This window comes from Paramisgurnus dabryanus, chromosome 8, assembly GCF_030506205.2.
Source record: "Paramisgurnus dabryanus chromosome 8, PD_genome_1.1, whole genome shotgun sequence".
NCBI lineage: Eukaryota > Metazoa > Chordata > Actinopteri > Cypriniformes > Cobitidae > Paramisgurnus > Paramisgurnus dabryanus.
This window is the reverse complement of record NC_133344.1, coordinates 19,635,328-19,658,015: the sequence shown is the minus strand read 5'-3', so window position 1 is coordinate 19,658,015 and position 22,688 is coordinate 19,635,328. Positions and strand designations below refer to the sequence as shown.

The following is a 22,688-nucleotide window of genomic DNA, read 5'->3' as shown; positions in this document are numbered from 1 at the left end:
GGGGTGTCGTAGGGGCTGATGGGTCGAGTTCCACGGAGCCGAACGCTTACCTAGCTCTCCCTCCTTGCTTGGACAGCCGGGGGCCGCGAGCTGGGGCAAACTCTCGATGAGGCTCCGCACACACCAAAGACTTCTGGGGGATAGATTCAAATATTGCCACGACCCAAAATCCGTACAGTACACTTAGTTGCTACTCACTTAGACGTAACGCTGGACTTCACCACTGCCTACTTTCAAAGTGATGCGGTTATTACTGACACGCAGGGGGCCGAAAGATTTGGTCTCTTCTTCGCACGGGGCACGAGCCACAACGTGTTCTTCTTCCCTCACGAGTCGTCCGAGGCTGGGGCAGTTCTAGACACTACAAGCACAGCACACACAGCAAGCTTTGTGTAGACACCAATGATAATTACACTCACCCACAGCACTCGACACACTCTCACGTGAATTTCGGGACTGGACCACCTGGCCTCGAGCGATCAGTGAGGCTGGTTGGGCGTCGCTCTTGTCGCAGGAGAGATAGTATAGTACACAATGGAAAAATCAGCACAACCCCGTGTGTTATTTTACTACCTGTTTGGCTCACCCACACTTCTTGTGTTCGCAGGGCCAGACGACCTACAGCAGACGGCTTCCCCAACCGAGTGGTTCCTGTTCGTGCTTCCGGTAGTCCCACGGCTCACCCACGCTTCCCTTCACAGTGGGGCCAGGTACCTTTAACACACTCAGAATACACAATAGCAGCCGTTTGTCAATACTGCATCCACACACAACAGCGGTTACTCACTCGTTGTTTGTTCTCACAACCTGGGGTTTAACTGCACTCGTTGACTCTGAATTCGCACACTCACAAGTAGATCCGTCCACCAATCTCTTCACCTAGTCACCTTCTGCCTCTTTCTTCCCCAAGGGATCGATGTGCATCAAAACGGCGGCCCTACACAGCAGCAACACAGCGTGGACCAAGTACACCAACAAGCTCCCAGGTGTGGTGTCCCTTTAATTTCCACAGCCCCGTCCTTCTAGCCTCTTCTGGCAGCCGCACTCTTTCCTTACACCATAAGTGATTCGCGGATCAACGGCGCCCTTTCGGCTCCTCCAGGGACGGAGTGTGTGGTTACGTTTGCCCAAGGCATAAAGGGACTCCCGCCCGAAAACAACTCTCTCCCCTTTGTGCTTCTTGGACCTTTTTATGTGGCTTGTCTTTACTCTCTCCTCCAATCATGGGTTGCTCCACTTATTCGCCACACCTGTTGCTCGTTCCTCATGATTTTCGTCGTCAGGGAGACCAGGAAGTAAACTGTTGTTTTTAAAATGGAGTCCGGGCGGAAACCATCTTCAACGGAACCTTTCTCCGCCACTTTTGGTTCCCGCCCTCCCATAGTCACCTGGTGACATCCCCCCCTGCCAAACCGTTCTAGTCCCGAGAACGGTCTGCGGGGCGACAGGTGGAAAATAGGGTGGGGGCTTCAGGCCTCTCAGGCACAACACGGGGTGGGGCTTCGGGCAACTCGTCGTTGGCCATTGGAGGGCCTTGGTCGCTCAACTCGGGGTGGGGCCCTGCCGACTACGCCAAAATCTGTCACGGCCGGGGGCGGACCCAAGTTGACTAAAAGGCCACGCCCCTCTCTAACTTCCACCTCGAGGAGGTTCCCAAGACCACTCCAATGACCAGACAGACAAGTATACTACGTTTAAAAATATATCTTTATTTAAATAATTAAAAATAAGGAAAGAGGAGGGGAAAAGGGGAAAAGGCACTTTAAAAACACTTCTTCTCACCCCCCAGGGCGGCTTAGACCATGGAGCGGGGGCCCGGACTCCTGTCCACTTGGTCCTTGAATCCGTGGCGCCCTCCGATTCCTCCTGGAGGCAAAACAGGTAAAACACTGTTAGTGACTTGTTTTCAACGCGGGATTGCGACTAATCTGATTTTTCCTCCGTATCTCCTACACCCTTAGGTTTTCCTTGTTGGGGCCCCTCACTCTCTTCGGGACGGTGTACTAGGACAAAGGTAAGTAATTTACTCCTTCCACACAGTTCGTTCCTTCCGCAGGACGTTGCTGTGGGCACAGATGGATCAACACATAACACAGGTAAGTTACTCGCGGGGCTTGGACCTCTCGTCTGCTTCGAGACGGTGCACTAGGGCAAAGGTAGGTATTTCACTCTCTCTTCACGGTTCGTTTCCTCCGCAGGACTTTGCTATAAGCACAGACAGATTAACACATCACACAGGTAAGTTACTCACGAGGCTTGGACTTCTCGTTTGTTTCGAGGCAGTACACTAGGGCAAAGGTAGGTATTTCACGCTCTCTTCACAGTTCGTTCTTTCCTCGCGGCTTTGCTATAAGCACAGACAGATTACCACATCACACAGGTAGGTTACTCACGGGGCTTGGACCTCTCGTCTGCTTCGAGACGGTGCACTAGGGCAAAGGTAGGTATTTCACTCTCTCTTCACGGTTCGTTTCCTCCGCAGGACTTTGCTATAAGCACAGACAGATTAACACATCACACAGGTAAGTTACTCACGAGGCTTGGACTTCTCGTTTGCTTCGAGACAGTGCACCAGGGCAAAGGTAGGTATTTCACTCTCTCTTCACAGTTCGTTCTTTCCTCAGGCTTTGCTATAAGCACAGACAGATGACCACATCACACAGGTAAGTTACTCACGAGGCTTGGACTTCTCGTTTGCTTCGAGGCAGTACACTAGGGCAAAGATAGGTATTTCACTCTCTCCTCACAGTTCGTTCTTTCCTCGGGGCGCTGCTGTAAGTATAGGTAGGTTAATACATCACACAGATAGGTTACTCACAAGGTTTAAACTTCTTGTGTCCTTCGGACAGTGGGTTTTCGCAACAACGTTCATGCACCGTATACCTCCACCCGTCTGCTTACGCCTCAGGGGTGTCGTAGGGGCTGATGGGTCAAGTGCCACGGAGCCGAACGCTTACCTAGCTCTCCCTCCTTGCTTGGACAGCCGGGGGCCGCGAGCTGGGGCGAACTCTCGATGAGGCTCCGCACACACCAAAGACTTCTGGGGGATAGATTCAAATATTGCCACGACCCAAAATCCGTACAGTACACTTAGTTGCTACTCACTTAGACGTAACGCTGGACTTCACCACTGCCTACTTTCAAAGTGATGCGGTTATTACTGACACACAGGGGGCCGAAAGTTTTGGTCTCTTCTTCGCACGGGGCACGAGCCACAACGTGTTCTTCTCCCCTCACGAGTCGTCCGAGGCTGGGGCAGTTCTAGACACTACAAGCACAGCACACACAGCAAGCTTTGTGTAGACACCAATGATAATTGCACTCACCCACAGCACTCGACACACTCTCACGTGAATTTCGGGACTGGACCACCTGGCCTCGAGCGATCAGTGAGGCTGGTTGGGCGTCGCTCTTGTCGCAGGAGAGATAGTATAGTACACAATGGAAAAATCAGCACAACCCCCGTGTGTTATTTTACTACCTGTTTGGCTCACCCACACTTCTTGTGTTCGCAGGGCCAGACGACCTACAGCAGACGGCTTCCCCAACCGAGTGGTTCCTGTTCGTGCTTCTGGTAGTCCCATGGCTCACCCACGCTTCCCTTCACAGTGGGGCCAGGTACCTTTAACACACTCAGAATACACAAAAGCAGCCGTTTGTCAATACTGCATCCACACACAACAGCGGTTACTCACTCGTTGTTTGTTCTCACAACCTGGGGTTTAACTGCACTCGTTGACTCTGAATTCGCACACTCACAAGTAGATCCGTCCACCAATCTCTTCATCTAGTCACCTTCTGCCTCTTTCTTCCCCAAGGGATCGATGTGCATCAAAACGGCGGCCCTACACAGCAGCAACACAGCGTGGACCTAGTACACCAACAAGCTCCCCGGTGTGGTGTCCCTTTATTTTCCACAGCCCCGTCCTTCTCGCCTCTTCTGGCAGCCGCACTCTTTCCTTACACCATAAGTGATTCACGGATCAACGGCGCCCTTTCGGCTCCTCCAGGGACGTTTGCCCAAGGCATAAAGGGACTCCCGCCCGAAAACAACTCTCTCCCCTTTGTGCTTCTTGGACCTTTTTATGTGGCTTGTCTTTACTCTCTCCTCCAATCATGGGTTGCTCCACTGATTCGCCACACCTGTTGCTCGTTCCTCATGATTTTCGTCGTCAGGGAGACCAGGAAGTAAACTGTTGTTTTTAAAATGGAGTCCGGGCGGAAACCATCTTCAACGGAACCTTTCTCCGCCACTTTTGGTTCCCGCCCTCCCATAGTCACCTGGGGACATTTACATATCAAATATCAAATGGTTTGTGCTTTCTCTCATAAAAAACGTCACAACAACCAGCACACATTTCTACTCACAAACACATGCACGCGATGCAGTGACTAATATCTGCGGTCACAGATTCCTAATAGGGAGGATTAAAAAGGTCGGACTCGGGCTGAGAATTTTAATAAGCTATCGGACATGGGGCGGGCTAGGGCTTAAGTGTCTCAGGACAGGGCTGAGTCAGGGCATAGATTTCAGGCCATTGCAGGGCTCTACCCTCATTCACTATTCCCTTAGTTTTCTAATATAGTCTATGTGACTGAGGGAATGGAAACGGGTAAGTAAATTTGGACAGTAAGCAGTGGAAACGCTCTGGGAGCCATCTTGTATCAGGACCTGGGAGTTAATTTGGCACACGGCTCACCGTAAAGGGGTAACAGTTAGCCGTTGAGCTGTACACTTAATATTTAGGTGCATTATGGGATTGAATAAGTGCACTTAATAATGTCACTATAATATGGGACATCACTACAAAATGTCTGTCCCCTCAAATAGTGCATTATTTAAGAAATGTCAGATTCTTTCCGAACTTAAATGTTTTTTAAAAAGTTTACACAAAGAATTTCACTGCAAGTTGTATCCCGTTAATAACAGTTTAGGTGACATTAAATTAATATAAACCTTGGGATATGGCTCAATGTACACATTTAGTTTGCATCAAATGAGGTTGTATTAAGGCTTGGTGTAACTTGATTTACTGAAAGCACACTACTGTCATTCTGATCTAGACATACTCCAATAAAAACTTTCTGTTTATGTGAGAATTCGAACACAGTCTCACAGAGTTGCGTATAAATAGCATGAAGTGTGAAGATTGTGAAATTATACTTTGGTGTGCATATGATACGCCAGTGCTTCCCATTCACTTTAACAGCGCATCTTTTTTTGTCGTTTAATATTTTTTACCATTTTGCTTGGGTTTAGGGTTAGAACAACTTTTTGTAATATAAAAATGACATCCTAACCCAAACCTCAATTCTAACTATATAGACAAAAACATGGAGAAACCTGCATTAAATAACCTCCTGAAGCAAATCTCAAATCTAGCCCTAAATCCAAGCAAAAATGGTTTAAAAACAGAAAGATTTTGATAAATATACAAATAATACAAAAAACATGAAACAAAAAACATGCGCCGTTTAAGTGAATGGGAAGGACTGGCGTATCATATGCACGCCAAAGTGGAATTTGGGGTACGTTTTACATGATTTACACACTACATGCAATTTATACCCATCTACATGAGACTGATAAATTTAAACATCATTACTAGTGAACATTTCTGATACATAGGGTTTGGTGATTTTTAGAGTTTTTAAAGTTTTTTTCTTACTGCAATCATCAATAAAAGCTAAATGACTTAAACAACACTATAATAACTCAAATAAATTTTTATTGATGAATAATCACATTTATGCATGAAATTATTGTCAACAACAACATGCACGTGAGGCACTTGAGAAAGGGTAGAAATATACCGTATACTGTTTATATCATGAATAATGTTTCAAATATAAGACATAGTTTTTACACAAGCTTCAGTTGTTCATACACTGCCTATTCTTCTCTTGAAGCTAGTGACAATATTCTTTCTGATTTCTTTAGTTTTAAAACCATAAACCAGTGGATTCACAATGGGAGGAAACACCATAGCACATATAGAGAAAACTCTGCGCAGATACGCTGGAACATATTCAGATCGATGTGCAATAAGAGGGAAAAAAGTGTTGAACTCCAAAAATAGATAGACCACCAAATGAGTACCACACGTTTGAAGGGCCTTATTCTTTGCATCAGACTGCTTCTTTGTAATACAAGTGATCAGTATATGAATGTAAGTAAATGCCACAACAGTAAGTGAAACGATTTGGCAAGAACATAAAATAAACAATCCATAGATGTTGTTTACTCGCGTGTCCTCGCACACAATTTTCATAATAGATGGATTGTAGCAGATAAGCTCATCCATGTATGTCTTACAAATCTTGTAGGGCAAAAGAAGAAAGAAAAGTACCAATATAATGATAAAAGTAATGAACCAAATTCCAGTTATGATTCTCAACAAGTTATTATTGCTCATAATAGCATTGTATCTTAACGGATAGCAAATGGCAATATACCTGTCACAGGCCATAGCTGTGAGAATGATATAAGATGCACCTCCGTATATGTGCACGAAAAAGCCTTGAAGAAAACACGCAGAATAGGAAATCGATCTATTTTGACACCACATGCTATACAATAGCTGAGGAAAAAAACTTGTTGCTCCTATTGTGTCATTGATAGGCATGTTCAGTAACAAAATGTACATCGGTTTATGAAGATTTCTATTAAAGCAAATAGTAAAAGCAACTGTTAAATTGCAGAGTAAGATTATTAAATATGCCCATAATCCAAATATGAATGCTGAATGAATGCTTGTCTCAGACAGCTCCAATGAGTGTAGAGTCAGCATCAATGACTGAACAGATTCATTTGAAGACATGGTGAATAGATGACCTCTATATGTTTACATCAACACTATACAGGATGTATTTAAAATAAATGACATTTAAATCTCATCCGAACTTTAAAGTTATGTTGCAGCACCGTCTTTCATTTTGCCGTATCCAGCAACTTATATCCTGTAAAAAAAGCAAAGCATGTTTTACTAGAACAGGTTAATCCTCCACAAAACTATCAATTAGAAAAGCGTAACAGAATACAAAGCTGATCTTGTAACATGCAAGAGGATTAATAAAAACACATTTCTCTATAATAGGTAAATTACAATCATAGTTCATATATTTTTTGTAAAATATTTTGTTGTTGTGAGATTTTATTTAAGGATTTTTTAGACTTCAAATAAATTGTTTATGTAATATGTTTAAATCACATTGTTACATTTCATATATATACCTTAAGTGATCTTCCTTTATCGCTGTTACAATGTGCTTTGTTGAAATTCTCTGATTTATACTCATGGATTGTTTGTTTACTCTGTATTAACTATGGGAATGGGTGTTGTTATGTGACGTGCATATTACAGTCATATTTTCAAAATAACAAATGACATAGTGTACAAGGCAATATTTCCCATGGGAAATTTCAATTTTGTTTTGCTGTTTTACTTTGAAGGTGCAATGTTTGTTTAGGTTAGTGCAATCTCTGTTTATATTCCGTCTGCCACAGCATAGTAAAATGGACAAAAGATGTATAAAAGCTGAGCCCTTTCAAAAACTACACATTTGTACCCAAAGAATGCATATAAGTACTAGGGCTGTGTTTCGCCAACAATACCCCGATACGATACGTATCCCGATACGATGCACATCACGATACAAGACTATTTTGAATTACATTTTTGTTCCGAATTTAGTAACATTATTATTATTAATTTTATTATTGTTTGTTTATTGTACATTGAATAAGCAGTGTTGTAACAGTTGTGTTTTTGCCATTCATTTATTAGCTTTTATAAATATTTAAAATCCCAGAGTTAGTACTTAACTTATGTTTTTTAAAAGCAGTTTTACAAAGATGGTGCCTTACTCTTGTCTCTCATTATTCTACATCTATGAATATATCTATAAACATGCAGTCAGACCTAATACTATTTAATAGAAATCAGATTTTTAATGTGACAGTTATAGTTTGAAGTAGCTCTGTATCTCTTCTCTAGACATACACTTTTCACATGCAAATCTTTGTCGTGTTTCTTCTCAAATGCGTTAGTACTGTTTTATAAGAGCATGGCTAATAAAGCCCTTTGCAGTAGTATAGGCTAAGATATCTGCACTTTCATACTGAACTCATTGACTTTAATGCGCGCGCGCGAGAGAGAGCGCGAGTACGCGGTTCACTATGCAGACACGTGCGCCAGCGAGACAGACACGCAAAGTGAAAGTATACCCCGCCACCTTTAACTCTACGTACTCCACGGGACACATGCGTCCTTTCCATATGGATCACGGATCAACAGCAATTCGTCACGTTACTTTCAAAAGTACATCCGAATCGATACGGAAGGTGCTGTATCGATGCGCGCATCGTCAGGCGTATCGATATTTTGAACACAGCACTAATAAGTACCACATACTGGTTACATAGAGAGCTCCAACCTTTAGGTGCAACTAACATTTTTTCTTTATTTTTCAGACCACATTATATTACACTGCTGTACACTGAATTACAAAAGAATTGAACAACGACAACATATCTTCTCGGTTACGTATGTAACCCTCGTTCCCTGAAGGAAGAGAATGGAGACGTCATATCGTAAAAGACAAATTGGGAATGCATTCGCGGGACCAATCTACTTCGAGAAACTACTAAAATACCAATGAACCTGGCATGCAGATATTTGCTTTCAGTGGCCCCGCCCCGCTGTGCCAGTATTTAACAGGAGGCAGATGCAATACCAAATCAGCTATTTTTCGCTGAGAAAGCCGAGCATTTAGTGACCAGCCGGTATTAGCAAACTGTGGCAACGAGACGTGAGGTCTCCATTCACTCTTTCACTTCTCTGTTTACTTCTTTCTTTAACCCTTTCAGTCAGACACTATGACTTCACGTCGGAACCAACGAATTGGGAATCATTACCAAAACGCCACTGCAGCTGACCCTTCCAGTGCCTGCGTAAAGCTTCCGTCTTATATATTAAAGAGACAGAACCTGAGCTTCCTGCAGAAAGGCCGGTCAATACTTGTGCCATAACCCACAATAGTGAACTAGGCAGACTAGGAAGTGAACCCATCTGGGCGTAACTAGGAGCGCTGTGGAAGCCACTCTTAAAGGATGTTACCCTTGGGTGGCGTATGAAACACCTGATAGGTGAAAACACCTGAAAACTCTCTAAGTAATATCACATACTAGAGAGACAGACCCTAGAGAATACCGGCTCGACACGAACACTATAGAATCTAGTAAACATGTTAGGTGTCGCCCAGCCAGCGAGGAACCACAAGCTAATGCCCAAGATGATGCCACACTTCTCGTGGGGTGAGCTCCAAAATGTAAAGGGCATGGGATGCCCTGCTCCTGATAGGCAAGGGCAATTGTGTCCACTATCCAATGGGATATCATCTGCTTAGTGACAGCTTTCCCTTTTCTGATGACTTCTGATGACTATCTCGTGGACAGTGCTCGTGCTGCAGAAATAGTGTCAGATACCGCCTGCGATAAATCACTTAGAACCTCTGCGTCCCGACCTGTGGAACCTCCATGTGTGGTCTCTGCATACAGAGGTGCCATAATGTGCCCCATGCCTGAGAAAGAATGTCCTTCCTCAGGGGAATCTGCCTGGGAGGGGGTGTCGCGAGGAGCGTGAGTTCTGGGAACCAATTCCTGGTGGTCCAGTAAGAAGCAACTAGTAAAATGTGCTTTTTGTCCTCTCTGACTTTGCACAGGTTCTGTGCAAGAAGGCTGACTGGGGGAAATGCATTTTTGAGCAGATCCAGTGGCCAGCTGTATGCCACGTGTCACGGAGTGACTTTTTGAAGGGGCGGAACTGAAAGTGGGCAAAGATTAGTTCCGCCCGGACGCTATTCCTCGAACACCAGTCACTTTCTGGGAAGCCCGGGAGACCGAAATTTGGGTAGGATTGGCAACAGGTGTGTTGTTGAACGTGGCAATAGTTGATTGGGAGGTTCAGCAGGGAAGAGGAGTATAAAAAGGGCATCAGAAATACAGTAAGTGGTTGTGGATTTCCAGCAGATACTGCGGGTGGAGTAGAACGTTCGGGGCATTTAGAGAGGAAACCGAGACGGTTATATTGTGGATGTGGACACTCGCAAAGCGAAGGAAGGAATGGGACAACAGAAGCCAAGCCGAGTATTTATTAACGGGAGGACGTTATCCTGTTGCGGCTGCGACGTCAACTGTGAGCCATCTGCTATGTCACTGTTTGGATTCTCCACTGGACGAACCCTCGGTCTAAAGGTCAGCACCATGCGTTAAGTCACTAGAGTGTGTAAAGTGCATTGGGTGAGTCTGAGTTGACGTGTGTACACCTGAAGATTGTAGTGCTGTGCCGTGTCCCTGTTGTCTGCACTTACCCTTTGGGTCGAGTAGAAAATCCTGTGGGGAGGGACGCACGCTGTGCCAGTAGTGACCACCTATTTTATGTACGCCTGCTCATAGCTCCCGACCCTCTTTCTCCATCTGGAGGCGGTGAAACGATAACAACAAGTAAGGTACACTGAATAGTGTGGGAAAGGATGTTAACGTGGGGAAGAATTATCTGTTGTACGAAGTACTGCTGTATGACCGCTGTGTGTGTTGACTTACTGTGGAGTCCTTCTGGAAGTTCGCCCCTGTCTAGATCTCTTGTCCCGTGGTTTGGAAGAGAGGAGAGGGAAGTGTTCAACCCTGGTAATTGTCTGCATAACAGGCCTGGTACGAACAACTGACCTGAACCCACCTGGAGTGGTGGCGGTGGCCTGGCCGTGGTAGGTCCAACGAGCAGCAGTGTTCGAATCATACCCCTTCTGCCCTTGTTCGAAATTGAGAGGTGATGTATCTTATTCTCTCCGAGGTTACTGAAATATATGCATTGTAAAGTATTGCTGTGAGTCCGTCTACTGCTAGCTTTGCAGTGTCGTGCCAAAGGCTGGAAATCGTCGTGGGAGAAGTGTCAACGGTTAAAGGCGGTCAAGTGGATGTCTGGCTCTGGAAGTCTGCCCCGTTGAAGAGGCCACGAGTATAGGTGTAGCACATCCTCTCCAGTCTCTCCAGCGCCAACGAGGCCAAGGCCTGTCGTCCATCTTTTTAAGGGTCTGTAAGTTGAATGCTCTCTGTGCCCTTGTATATTCACTGTAGAGTCAGACTAAGAGCCGTCCACCTGTGAATATGTGCCTGTATGCCCCACCATAAAGAGCCCTTTCCCCGAGAATATGCCCCAAAGCAAAGAGCCACTTACCTGAGTACGCCCCTTGTATGCTAAAGCAAAGAGTCTCTTACCTGTGGATACACACCTGTATGGCCCAAAGCAAAGAGCCACTTACCTGAGTACGCCCCTTGTATTCTAAAGCGAAGAATCCCTTACCTGTGGATTCACACATGTATGCTCCTAAGCAAAGAGCCATTTACCTCAGTACGCTCCTGTATGCCAAAGCGACGAGTCTCTTACCTGTGGATACACACCTGTATGCCCCAAAGCTGAGAGTCACCTATCTGTGAGTGCGTAGCTGTAAGCCACTTACCTGAGAGTACGCCCCTACAAGCTAAAGCTAAGAGTTCCCTACCTGTGAATATATAGCTGCATGTCTAGAAAGAGAGAGAAGACCTAGCTATTCATTTGGTACACGTACCAGGAAACAGGTTAGCTGGGAACAGTGGATGAAAGTCACTCAGAGAAGAGTACATATCTTGGAAAGACTTACCTGAGTACTCCTGTGACGAAGTCCAAGCATCCCTGGCCCACACTCTCTGGTCCGATAGCAAAGCTATTTTAACGTTAAAAAAGTACTTTATTTCTGTAAATGTCATGTTTATTTTCTATTATTTAATGTATAATAATACTTGAAAATATATAAGCAGTGGTTTTATCTTTTTAAAATACATTATTTTATAAAAGTAAGTAAATCTTTTCTTAACCTTATCTTATATAACTAAGACCTATTAAAACCTTGCACTAAACTAACAAATTTAAAGCTACACTATGTAGTTTTTTTACCTTTAAATAATGTCTATAAAATTATTTCAGTGATAGAACAACTTTTAACTGGACAAATTCTACTGTTGCTGCAACCTGAGCAGCCTCCTAGCTGCTACAAGCACACTCTGAAAGTGGCGGTGGAGGGTAGAGCACACAGCCCCGCCCCTCCCCCTGCCTGCAGAAGAGTGCCTGATACCAGGCACTGTTGCACTTTTCAACCACATGGGGGAGCTGTAAGTCATTTTTACATGGAAACTACATAGTGTTGCTTTAATTCCTATATACATTTATAAACTATTATAAAAAAAAGTACCACCAGTAAGTGTTTCTTTTACTGTTAAAGTGTGATTTCATTATGTTCTCTGTTATTTCAGTTTTAATTAATTTTCTATTATATGTGGAAAAATATTAATAAGTGATAAGCGATCCTAAAACTTTTGAATGGGTAGTCAATGCTACATAAGTTAGTTGAACAGAAAAAATAATACTGCTCTATGTGTAATTGAATAGTAAGCTACATAATAATATATTATACTTCATTATATATAGCAGTATACATACTTTTATTTTCTGTACATTTCTCCACATCTTTTCTCTTTTCTTAACCTGGGCACTTTGATGGCTCTTTTCTTATCTGTAGTCTACAATGTGTTGCATTACATCTACCGCTCTGCCTCCCCCCTATGCGGTGTCTCCATTAGATGCTGTGACTTGTTGATGTAAACTAACCCCACCGCAGCTCGATCTTCTCTTAGTAACAGCTACAACAGTAATAGCTACAAAGTCCCGACCAGATTAACTGATCGCATGGTTACAATGATATGATTGACGCAAGGTTCAGTTGAGGAATTAAAATCCGATCGTGCATTCCGTTATCCTCGACAGGGGCGTCATGCACCAATTTTTTTTAAGGGGGCACAGTGTCAACAGCTCCCAGAAATTTGTGTATACACAGACATCAAACGAAATATTATAGAGCTTTCAGTCTTTTCCATGGCACTTACATTTCTAACAATCTGAAAACCCCTGCTTTCATGCAAAAACCTCCAAAATAAAAGTGATGACTAACTTTCATATCAAATACTATTCAATCGGAATAATGACACATTTGCATCATATTCACATCTGAAACGGCATGTTTTATTTAAGTCTTAATGGCTTGTTTAATTGTGTCATTAATGCATTTTGCACAACAACTACATTATCCTATAAAATTTATGTAATTTTAAATCCATAAAGTATATAAACAACGAAAATGACATCAGCTATAGCCACGTGATTGATTTTAATGTTCAATAATGATTTTAAAAAATATGTTTAGATACAATTATTAGAGGAACGGATTTTTGCATTAAATTTTACCTCATGTGAGCATGTGAGATTCCGCGCCCGCGTGAACTTTGGCGAACTTTGGCGTTGTGCCAAGAAGATGAATCTCTACTAATATAACGTTGAGACGGTCACATTTAAAACCATACATTTTCTACACAGAGAAGGTTAACTGCACATTACCGTACTGGGGTTTGGAAATGTTGTGAGCGTTTCTAACACGTTTTAATTCCTCAGATAGCCAAATGCAGCAGCAAGCCAGCAACAGCAGAGAGCTCGTGAGCGCGCCCAGACACTGATGACGTCTGCGGCTGCGCTCTGACTGCAGCGCCAGCTGCCGCCAGAATAAAAGTAATGTAACATGATCAAAACACGATCAAAACACGATCAAAACGGCGAAAATCTCCGAAAAGTGACAAGGATGCAGCACAGAATGTATAATATTGTGCATATTAACAGATTAAAAGTCAAATAACAGATTAATGGACGCTTATTTGATTTAGAGGTTGGATGCAAAATCCATTGGCTCAAAAAAACCAAGGGGGCAGGTGCCCCCTCAGTTTGAATGGGCATGACGCCTCTGATCCTCGACATCACGGAACGTGTGGCTCATGGCTGCGTAGCAACGGGTGACGCGACCCACGCCATGGAGTGCAACTTCCGCTCCCGAGCACTTTGGAAAGTAAAGCTTTGACTCGTTTTAACGCGTTGTTAGATGCGACATGTGAACGAACCCTTAAACGTTTAAATAAAAAATCAAACGAATATAAAACAAAGTGAATAAAAATCTTTCTGCGGGCCAGATTATGTTATATTGTTGAAAGGTGACGCGGGCTTTTTTTGTTTTTATTCAACTGCAAGGTTATTGTTAATCAACCATGTTGAATCAACACAGCAGTTGCGTTAAAACAACCCATTATTTGGGTCATTTTAACCCAGAAATGTGTTCTGTCCAATAGTTACCCAGCCCTGGGTTAAAAACATCCCCATATTTTAGTGTAGAAACTAAAGTACTAAAACAACACTATTAGAACTAAAAAGTATTTTAATTGATGAATAAAGACATTTATGCATGACATGACTGTCAACAACAACATGCACATGATAAAGAGTAGAAATTAGGTTATATTCTCTTGTATGTATATGTATGTATGTATGTATATTGTATATATCATGAATATAATATATAAAATATAAAACAGTTTTTACACAAGCTTCAGTTGTTCATACACTGTCTATCCTTCTCTTGAAGCAAGTGACAATATTCTGTCTGATTTCTTTAGTTTTAAAACCATAAACCAGTGGATTTACAATGGGAGGAAACACCATAAGAGATGTAGAGAAAACCCTGCGCAGATACGCTGGAACATATTCAGATCGATGTGCGATAAGAGGGAAAAAAGAGTTAAACTCCAAAAACAAAAAGACCACCAGATGAGTACCACACGTTTGAAGGGCCTTATTCTTTGCATCAGACTGCTTCTTTGTAATACAAGTGATCAGTATATGAATGTAAGTAAATGCCACAATAGAAAGTGAAACAATATGATAGAAACATAAAATAAACAATCCATAGATGTTGTTTACTCGCGTGTCCTCGCACACGATTTTCATAATAGATGGATTGTAGCAGATAAGCTCATCCATGTATGTCTTACAAATGTTGTAGGGCAGAAGCAGCAAGAAAAGTACAAATATAATGATAAAATGAATGAACCACATTCCAGTTATGATTCTCAACAAGTTATTTTTGGTCATAATAGCACCATATCTTAATGGATAGCAAATGGCAATATACCTGTCACAGGCCATAGCTGTAAGAATGACATAAGATGCACCTCCGTATATGTGCACAAAAAGGCCTTGAAGGAAACACGCAGGATAGGAAATCGATCTATTCTGACACCAAATGCTATACAATAGCTGAGGAAAAAAACTTGTTGCACCTATTGTGTCATTGATAGGCATGTTCAACAACAAAATGTACATTGGCTTATGAAATTTTCTATTAAAGCAAATAGTAAAAGCAACTGTTAAATTGCAGAGTAAGATTATTAAATATGCCCATAATCCAAATATGAATGCTGAATGAATGCTTGTCTCAGACAGCTCCAATGAGTGTAGGGTTAGCATCAATGACTGAACAGATTCATTTGAAGACATAGTGAATAGATGACCTCTATATGTTTACATCAACACTATACACATGATCTATTTTAAATAAATAACATTTAAATCTCATCAGAAGTTATGTTGCCGCACCGTCTTTCATTTTGCCGTATCGAGCATCAACTTACATCCTGGAAAAAAGCAAAGCAAGTTTTACTAGAACAGGTTAATCATCCACAAAATTATCAGTTAAACAAAACAATAGCATAACAGAATACAAAGTGCATGCAAGATGATTAATAAAAACACATTACTCTATAATAGATTAATTACAATCATAGTTCACAAATTGTTTATCAAAAATTGTTTGTAAGATATTAAGTGGTTGTTGAGATTTTCATTGGGGCCTAATGTTTTATAATTGTAATGTTTACACTATATTGTTACATTTCATATGGCTAATGCATAAAATGTGATAAATGCAATGTTTAGCCACCTTAAGGGATCATCCTTCATCGCTGTTACAATGTGCTTTGTTGATATCGTCTGTAATCTAATTTATACTCATGGATTTTTTGTTTACTGTGTATTAACTATGGGAATGGGTGTTGTTATGTGACGTATTACAGTCATATTTTCAAAATAACAAATGACATACTGTACAAGGAAATATTTCCCATGGGAATTTTCACTTTTGTTTTGCTGTTTACTTTGAAGGTGCAATAATTGTTTAGGTTAGTTCAATCTCTGTTAATAAGCCACCAACATAAGATTGGGTCTGCCACAGTATAAGTACAAATGTATAAAAGCTGATGCAAAATCCTCTAAGTGCATCTGACATGTTTTCTTGTATATGAGCATTTTGGATCAGACTCCTGGATTCTGCCAACAAACTATTTCTGAATTTCTGAATTGCCTGAAGCCAGGATTAAGTGGATTTGAAAGTATCTGACTATTAATGTATAAGTACTGAGAGCATATGGTTAAAATCATTATCAAATTTTTGAAGAAGATGCGGTCCCGGTGACAGCTTTTGTACATTTTTTTTTGAGAGTTTAAAGAGGTTTTAGCTTGGTAAGCAACACGATGCACAGCAGTATTTTTTTGTAAGGGAGTATGGTAAAAAACTACCCAAAATATCCTATAGGCTAACCCTGTCTGGGAAACCACCCATATGAGTATTTATAAAGAGAAATTATTATCAACAAAACATATGATATATATGCATTTTGGCAAAAAAAGATACACGTTTAATCTCCACACAAGACCTCCCGACTCTGGTATGAACAACAATTATAATATATTTGTTATTTACAACATAATTCAACACATTACATAATCATATATAAAGCAAAGCATGATTCATGAAATCATATTTAGACAACCTTTACTTCATACACTGTTTATCATTCTCTTGAAACAAGCGACAATATTCTGTCTAATTTCTTTAGTTTTTAAACCGTAAATGAGTGGATTTACAATGGGAGGAAAAATAAAAACACATATAGAGAGACCCCTGCGCAGATACGCTGGAACATATTCAGATCGATGTGCAACAAGAGGAAAAAATGTGTTGAACTCCAAAAACAGAAAGACCACCAGATGAGTACCACACGTTTGAAGGGCCTTAATCTTTGCATCAGACTGCTTCTTTGTAATACAAGTGATCAGTATTTGAATGTAGGTAAATGTCACAACAGAAATTGAAATAACAAAGTATAATATCAAAGTAAACAACCCATAGATGTTGTTCACTTGTGTGTTTTCACATACGATTTTCATTAAAGGTGGATTATAGCAGATGAGATCTGTCATCTGTGTCTGACAAATCTTGTAAGGCATTAGAAGAGCAAAATTTACAAACATGATAATAATATTAAAGAACCACATTCCTGTTATAATCCTCACTAAGTTATCAGTAGTCATGATGGCATGGTATCTCAGCGGCCAGCATATGGCAGTATACCTGTCAAAGGCCATAGCGGTAAGAATTAAATAAGATGTGCTACCATACATGTGCACACAAAACCCTTGAAAGATACAGACAGGGTAGGAAATTGATCTGTCCTGAGACCATATGCTATACAACAGCTGAGGAAAAAGCGTTGAAGAACCCATAATGTCATTAACAGGCATGTTTAGCAAAATATACATCAGTTTATGAAGATTTCTGTTCAAGACAATGGTTATGATAAATGTTAGATTGCAGACTAAAATTGCCAAGTATGTTGTGGCGCCGAATATGAATGCAGGGTAAATGGATGTCTCAGGCAGATCCAAAGAGTGCAGAGTTAATTTCAGTGAAAAAACTGATCCATTAAAATACATGGTAAATATTTATCTTTCCAAACAGTAGCCTAAAAAAATAAAATGTGTTTTTACATTATCAATATAAATAAAGAGTCATTATTAAGTACAGTACAGAACTAAAACTTTGAAGCTATGTTGCTGTCCAAACTTGAAATGTCATTTTTCAGTCTGAACTTTTGCTCCAGTCAACCTGGAAAAAAAGACTACATAGTAAAATATGAATGAGTAAGTGAATAAAATAAGTTGACTCTGCTTATTCCCTTAACAAATCAGAAGAAAAATGGAGCAAGATAGTTTGTAATAGCATATACATTAATATTTATGAATTTGTAGTTATTTTCATTGGTAGAGCTGCTAATTCTGTTGATTTATAAGAATCAGATCTGATATTTAGTTAGCTCAGACATATCTTACAGTTTGTGATCATCCTTCAGCACTGTTGAAAAGTTGATCTGGACTTTTCTGTTTTATACTCATGTTTAACCATGGGAGTGGATGCTATTTCTGGCATGCACACATTACTTCATGAGGATGACATACTGCATAAAACTATGGTTCACATATACAGTATGGGTTTCTCTTTCTATCCTGAATAAAGCCCTCTGCTGCCCTTTGACATACACTCACCGGACACTTTATTAGGTACACCTGTCCAACTGCGCGTTAATGCAAATTTCTAATCAGCCAATCACATGGCAGCAACTCAATGCATTTAGGCATGTAGACATGGTCAAGACGATCTGCTGCAGTTCAAACCGAGCATCAGGGGAAGAAATTTGCCTACAAATCTGCAGCAACTGCGTGATGTTATCATGTCAATATGGACCAAAATCTCTGAGGAATGTTATAAGTACCTTATTGAATCTGTGCCACGAAGGATTAAGGCAGTTCTGAAGGCAAAAGGGGGTCCAACCCAGTTCTTGTAAAGTGTACATAATAAAGTGGCTGGTGAGTGTATATTACAATTCAACCCTGTATCACGAAATTACGTACCTATAGTCATGTAATTTTGTTGAGTGTTTACCATGACACTGACACTTTTTTCCACCTTTTTGCGTGAACATGTCACATATTTCTGTTTACGTGTCACTGTCACTTACTTGTTATTCAACTATTTTTCCTATTTTCAAACCACTAACGCTTCGGTTTATGGTTAGATTTGGTGTTTGCATTAGGAAGTCACTTTAAGTATTTGTTTATACCTTTTTTATGATTTATTTTTTATATTTTAGGGTTAGTTGGGATTGGGTAAGGATGTAATTTTATGTAAATCTAACCCTAAACCGAAGCAACAATGTAAGAAAATAGAACAAAACCGTTGAGTAACAACTACGTGACAGTTACACGTAAACAGAAATACGTGACATGTTCACTCAAAAAGGCGGATAAACGTGTCAGTGTCATGGAAAACAATCACAAAATGATGTGACTAATAGGTACGTAATTTCGTGATAGTGGGTTGTACAGTCATATATCAATTACATTTATCACTCAAGTATAAGGAGTATTGAACACTGCATACTCTCTGGTGCCCACAGTTTTTCCTACCAAGGGTCAAAAATTTAACCTGACTGAGGGCCATGGGCTGAAAGTAAATGTTGTAATATTAAAATTTAAGTTGCCCTGATTCTCCTAATTTTCTAATATTTAAAAATAAATAAGGAAACATTACTCTGTTTATGCATACGTCTCGATTACAGATGTAACCCTCGTTTCCTGAAGAAAGGGAATGGAGACGTCTCGTTGTGACCGACGAATTGGTAAGGTCCCCTATCCTTTTAACAGAAGCCAATGCAAGGAGTGTTAGAGTTTTCATTGGGAGGTATTTGATACTCACAGAATGCAGAGGCTCAAATGAGACGTTCTGTAAGGCTTTCAGCACCATGGACAGGTCCCAAGGAGGAATAGAGGGAGCGAATGGTCCATTCATGGAGCAAAGGTGCAACGGCATGCAGATGTAATGATAATAGCAATAATGATAATGATAATTGCTCTTGAATGTATTCAGGCAAGTCAGAATAGGCTGTACACGTGCATCTGTTAGAAGTGCTGTTAAATTGACAGAGTCCAGTTCCATACCAAGAAAAGAGATCCTCTGCAGGGGGCAAAGTTTGCTCTTTTCCCAGTTGACCCGAAGACCCAAATGAGCAAGGTGTTTGAGAACTAAATCTCTTAGCTCACACAGCGTCTGACGTGATTGTGCTATTATGAGCCAATCGTCTAGATACGCAAGAATGGTTTTAAAACCCTTTCCACTACTTTCGTGAATACACGGGGGGAGAGAGAGAGAGAGCCCGAATGGTAAGACTTTGTACTGATATGCCCACCCCTCGAATGCAAAGCGGAGAAACGGCCTGTGTCGGGGGAGAATTGAGACATGAAAGTATGCGTCTTTCAGGTCGATGGATTCGAACCAAACGTTTGGACGAATGCATGGAAATATGTGTTTGGGCGTCAGTATTTTGAACGGCAATCTGTGAAGTGCATGGTTCAGCATATGCAGGTCCAGGATATACAATAAAATAAGGGCCGTAAAACCCTGACATCATCTCGGCTGGAGGGATCATCTCGATTGCGACCAGTGTACCCGTACTGAGCAGAGTGGAGGTGTTCGCCAGTATGTGCGTTTCGGCCACACCGACAGCAGTGTTGTGTAATGTAACACTTACCTGGGTCCGCAGAGGGGTGGTTGAGCAGGTGAGGTGAAGTTGCCTCCCCACAAGCCTGGTAGGCAGCCACTGTAAGACATGCACCTTGAGGGCAGGGTCGGCTGGTCCCGCCAGGACACAACTGCATCACAACCGGGTGCTCTACTGACAGAATACCAGTATACCCATTAGAAGCTCCCACCTCAAAAGAGTGGAGGGCTGAAACAGCCGGTTCTGGTTGGAAAATGGGGTTTCCACAACCATGTCAACTCCTCATGCACCTCGGGGAAGAACGGCACGTGGGGTGAGGACTGAGAAACCCTGGCACCCCTAAAGTACCAGTTGTCGAGGCAGGACGGTTCGGGTGGGGGAGGTTCAGTCCACTCCAAGCTGACAGGCGGCATCACCCAAGCGAGCATGGATGCCATCTCGAGGTCGAAAACGAGCTCCTCAACCCTACCTGAAGGAGGGAGCAGATCTGCATCGCCGTCGGAGGTTGACAGCCCCTCCTCTGATGTTACTGTGGACATCGTCTCCGACATAGGCCCGGCAGAGCACAAGGATGGTGTAGAACGCGGGCCACTCGTCTTCATTGGAACCTCCGCTGGTAATGGACCATGGCGCTGAGGGTCACTGGATGAATAAGTGGACCGATTCAGCACCGATATACGGAGATCATCCTTCGCAAGTTTGGTTGCTGCACCCGTGGCAGCACTTGGCTTGGAAGGAGGGTGCCGTTCCCGGATAAATGACACCCGTCTCCTCAGATCTACCATAGTCATGCCCTCACAAACGGAGCATGAGCTATCATGAAACGCAGCCTCAACCTGGCTCTGGGGAGCAATGAACACAACGCATCCAGAAATGGTGCACGGACGCAATGCCATCTTTAAAAAGATGCACCCCGCCGTGACACGAGTGAGTGGCTGTCTTCAAAAAGACACAAAGCTCAAACGTGCTGCTCTTTTAGGGAAATTCACTTTTCAGTTGTGCAAGCTGATGAAGCACACAGGAGAAAGGCGACGCACACACTCAAACTCGATTTGAAATTGAGAAATTAAAAAGGTGGAAAAACTGTGAACCTCCACTGTGGTGCCTTCTGTCCAACCAACTTCTGGCAAGCAGTGTACTTTCCAAGCAGTAGATGGCTTCTCATGAGCAGATGTCTGCTGGCATTCGAAGCAAATAAAGCTGATTTGGTAATGCACCTGCTCTGCATTAAATACCCACAGGGCGGGGTGGCGCCAGCAGATGCAAATACCTGCAGGCAAGTTTATTGGAGTTTTGTTAGTTTGTCGAAGTAGATTGGTCTCCGCAAATCGGTTCCCAATTCTTCTCGGGCATGACGTGATGTCATAGTGACCGACTGAAAGGGAACTAATGCAGTTTTATTTCAGAGGTAACTTTTGAAAAAAAGAAATCATTCTGCCAATCATTTAAAATGTCCTTTTGTCTGTGTGCCACTGCCTCGACCTCTCCATTATTAGCCTATAGTATCCGAGTCTGTTGAGTTTTGTCATGCATGCTATACACCTTCAAGTGTATGTACAGTACTTTAAAAAATCCCTTTTTTTCCTTGCATTTAATTTTAATTGACATTTTTGTAATGTACAAATAAAACAACAAATTTTACATTTTAGAAAATGTTTAATTAGAAATATGAAAATCTGCATCAATGACATTTATCCTTTTTTCTTATCTCAAGTGGCATGATGGGCTAAATTAGAGGTCATTGGCCATAGTTTGGGCACCTCTGCTCTAATCAAATGGTCCTAAATGGTACTAAAAGCTCGTAATCATAGATGAACCATTTTTAGCACAATATGGCATCTATATAACACCTCTGTAGAACCATAAATGGTGTTAAAGCATGACTATAGCACCACTTCAACATAGCTTATGGTTCTACTCAAGTGCTACACAGGTTCTACGCGGTTCAGCACTAAAATGGTTCCCCTATAATTGCGAGCCAGTGAACAACTTTTAGTGCTATTTAGCACCGCTAGTGTAGAGAAATGTCAGTTTGGAACACACCTCTTATGTTTGTTATTCACCCGTTGCCAGATTATGTGGTTTAATTTGATTACAGGTACAAATGTTTTTGGGTAGGTGCACGAATTTTAACAACATGAACTAACGGTTTTCATGGCTCAAATTTAATTTCAATGTAGGGTGTCTTCACAACTTAACTTTTTACAGATTTCAAGTAAGTCAATTAAATCAACATCAAGGCATTAAAATAACTGCGTTGGATTTACATATATTGCACTTGTAAAAAGAGTAAAACAATGCATATACAGTACATAATCATATATAAAGC

At 41.7% G+C, this 22,688-nt stretch overlaps 3 protein-coding genes across 3 annotated transcripts; all 3 read right to left on the bottom strand.

Annotated features, from left to right (window-relative positions):
- Positions 1-5,882: 5,882 nt before the first annotated feature.
- On the bottom strand, positions 5,883-6,821 carry LOC135770422 (olfactory receptor 52E4-like). Its single transcript, XM_065280119.1, has one exon. The coding sequence runs from the start codon at positions 6,819-6,821 to the stop codon at positions 5,883-5,885; it is 939 nt and encodes a 312-aa protein (XP_065136191.1).
- A 7,704-nt stretch (positions 6,822-14,525) lies between these two features.
- Positions 14,526-15,464, bottom strand: LOC135770421 (olfactory receptor 52E4-like). The gene has a single exon (XM_065280118.1). It carries the CDS (start codon positions 15,462-15,464, stop codon positions 14,526-14,528), a length of 939 nt encoding a protein of 312 aa, XP_065136190.1.
- A 1,338-nt stretch (positions 15,465-16,802) lies between these two features.
- Positions 16,803-17,738, bottom strand: LOC135770420 (olfactory receptor 52A5-like). Its single transcript, XM_065280117.1, has one exon. The coding sequence runs from the start codon at positions 17,736-17,738 to the stop codon at positions 16,803-16,805; it is 936 nt and encodes a 311-aa protein (XP_065136189.1).
- Positions 17,739-22,688: the final 4,950 nt, after the last annotated feature.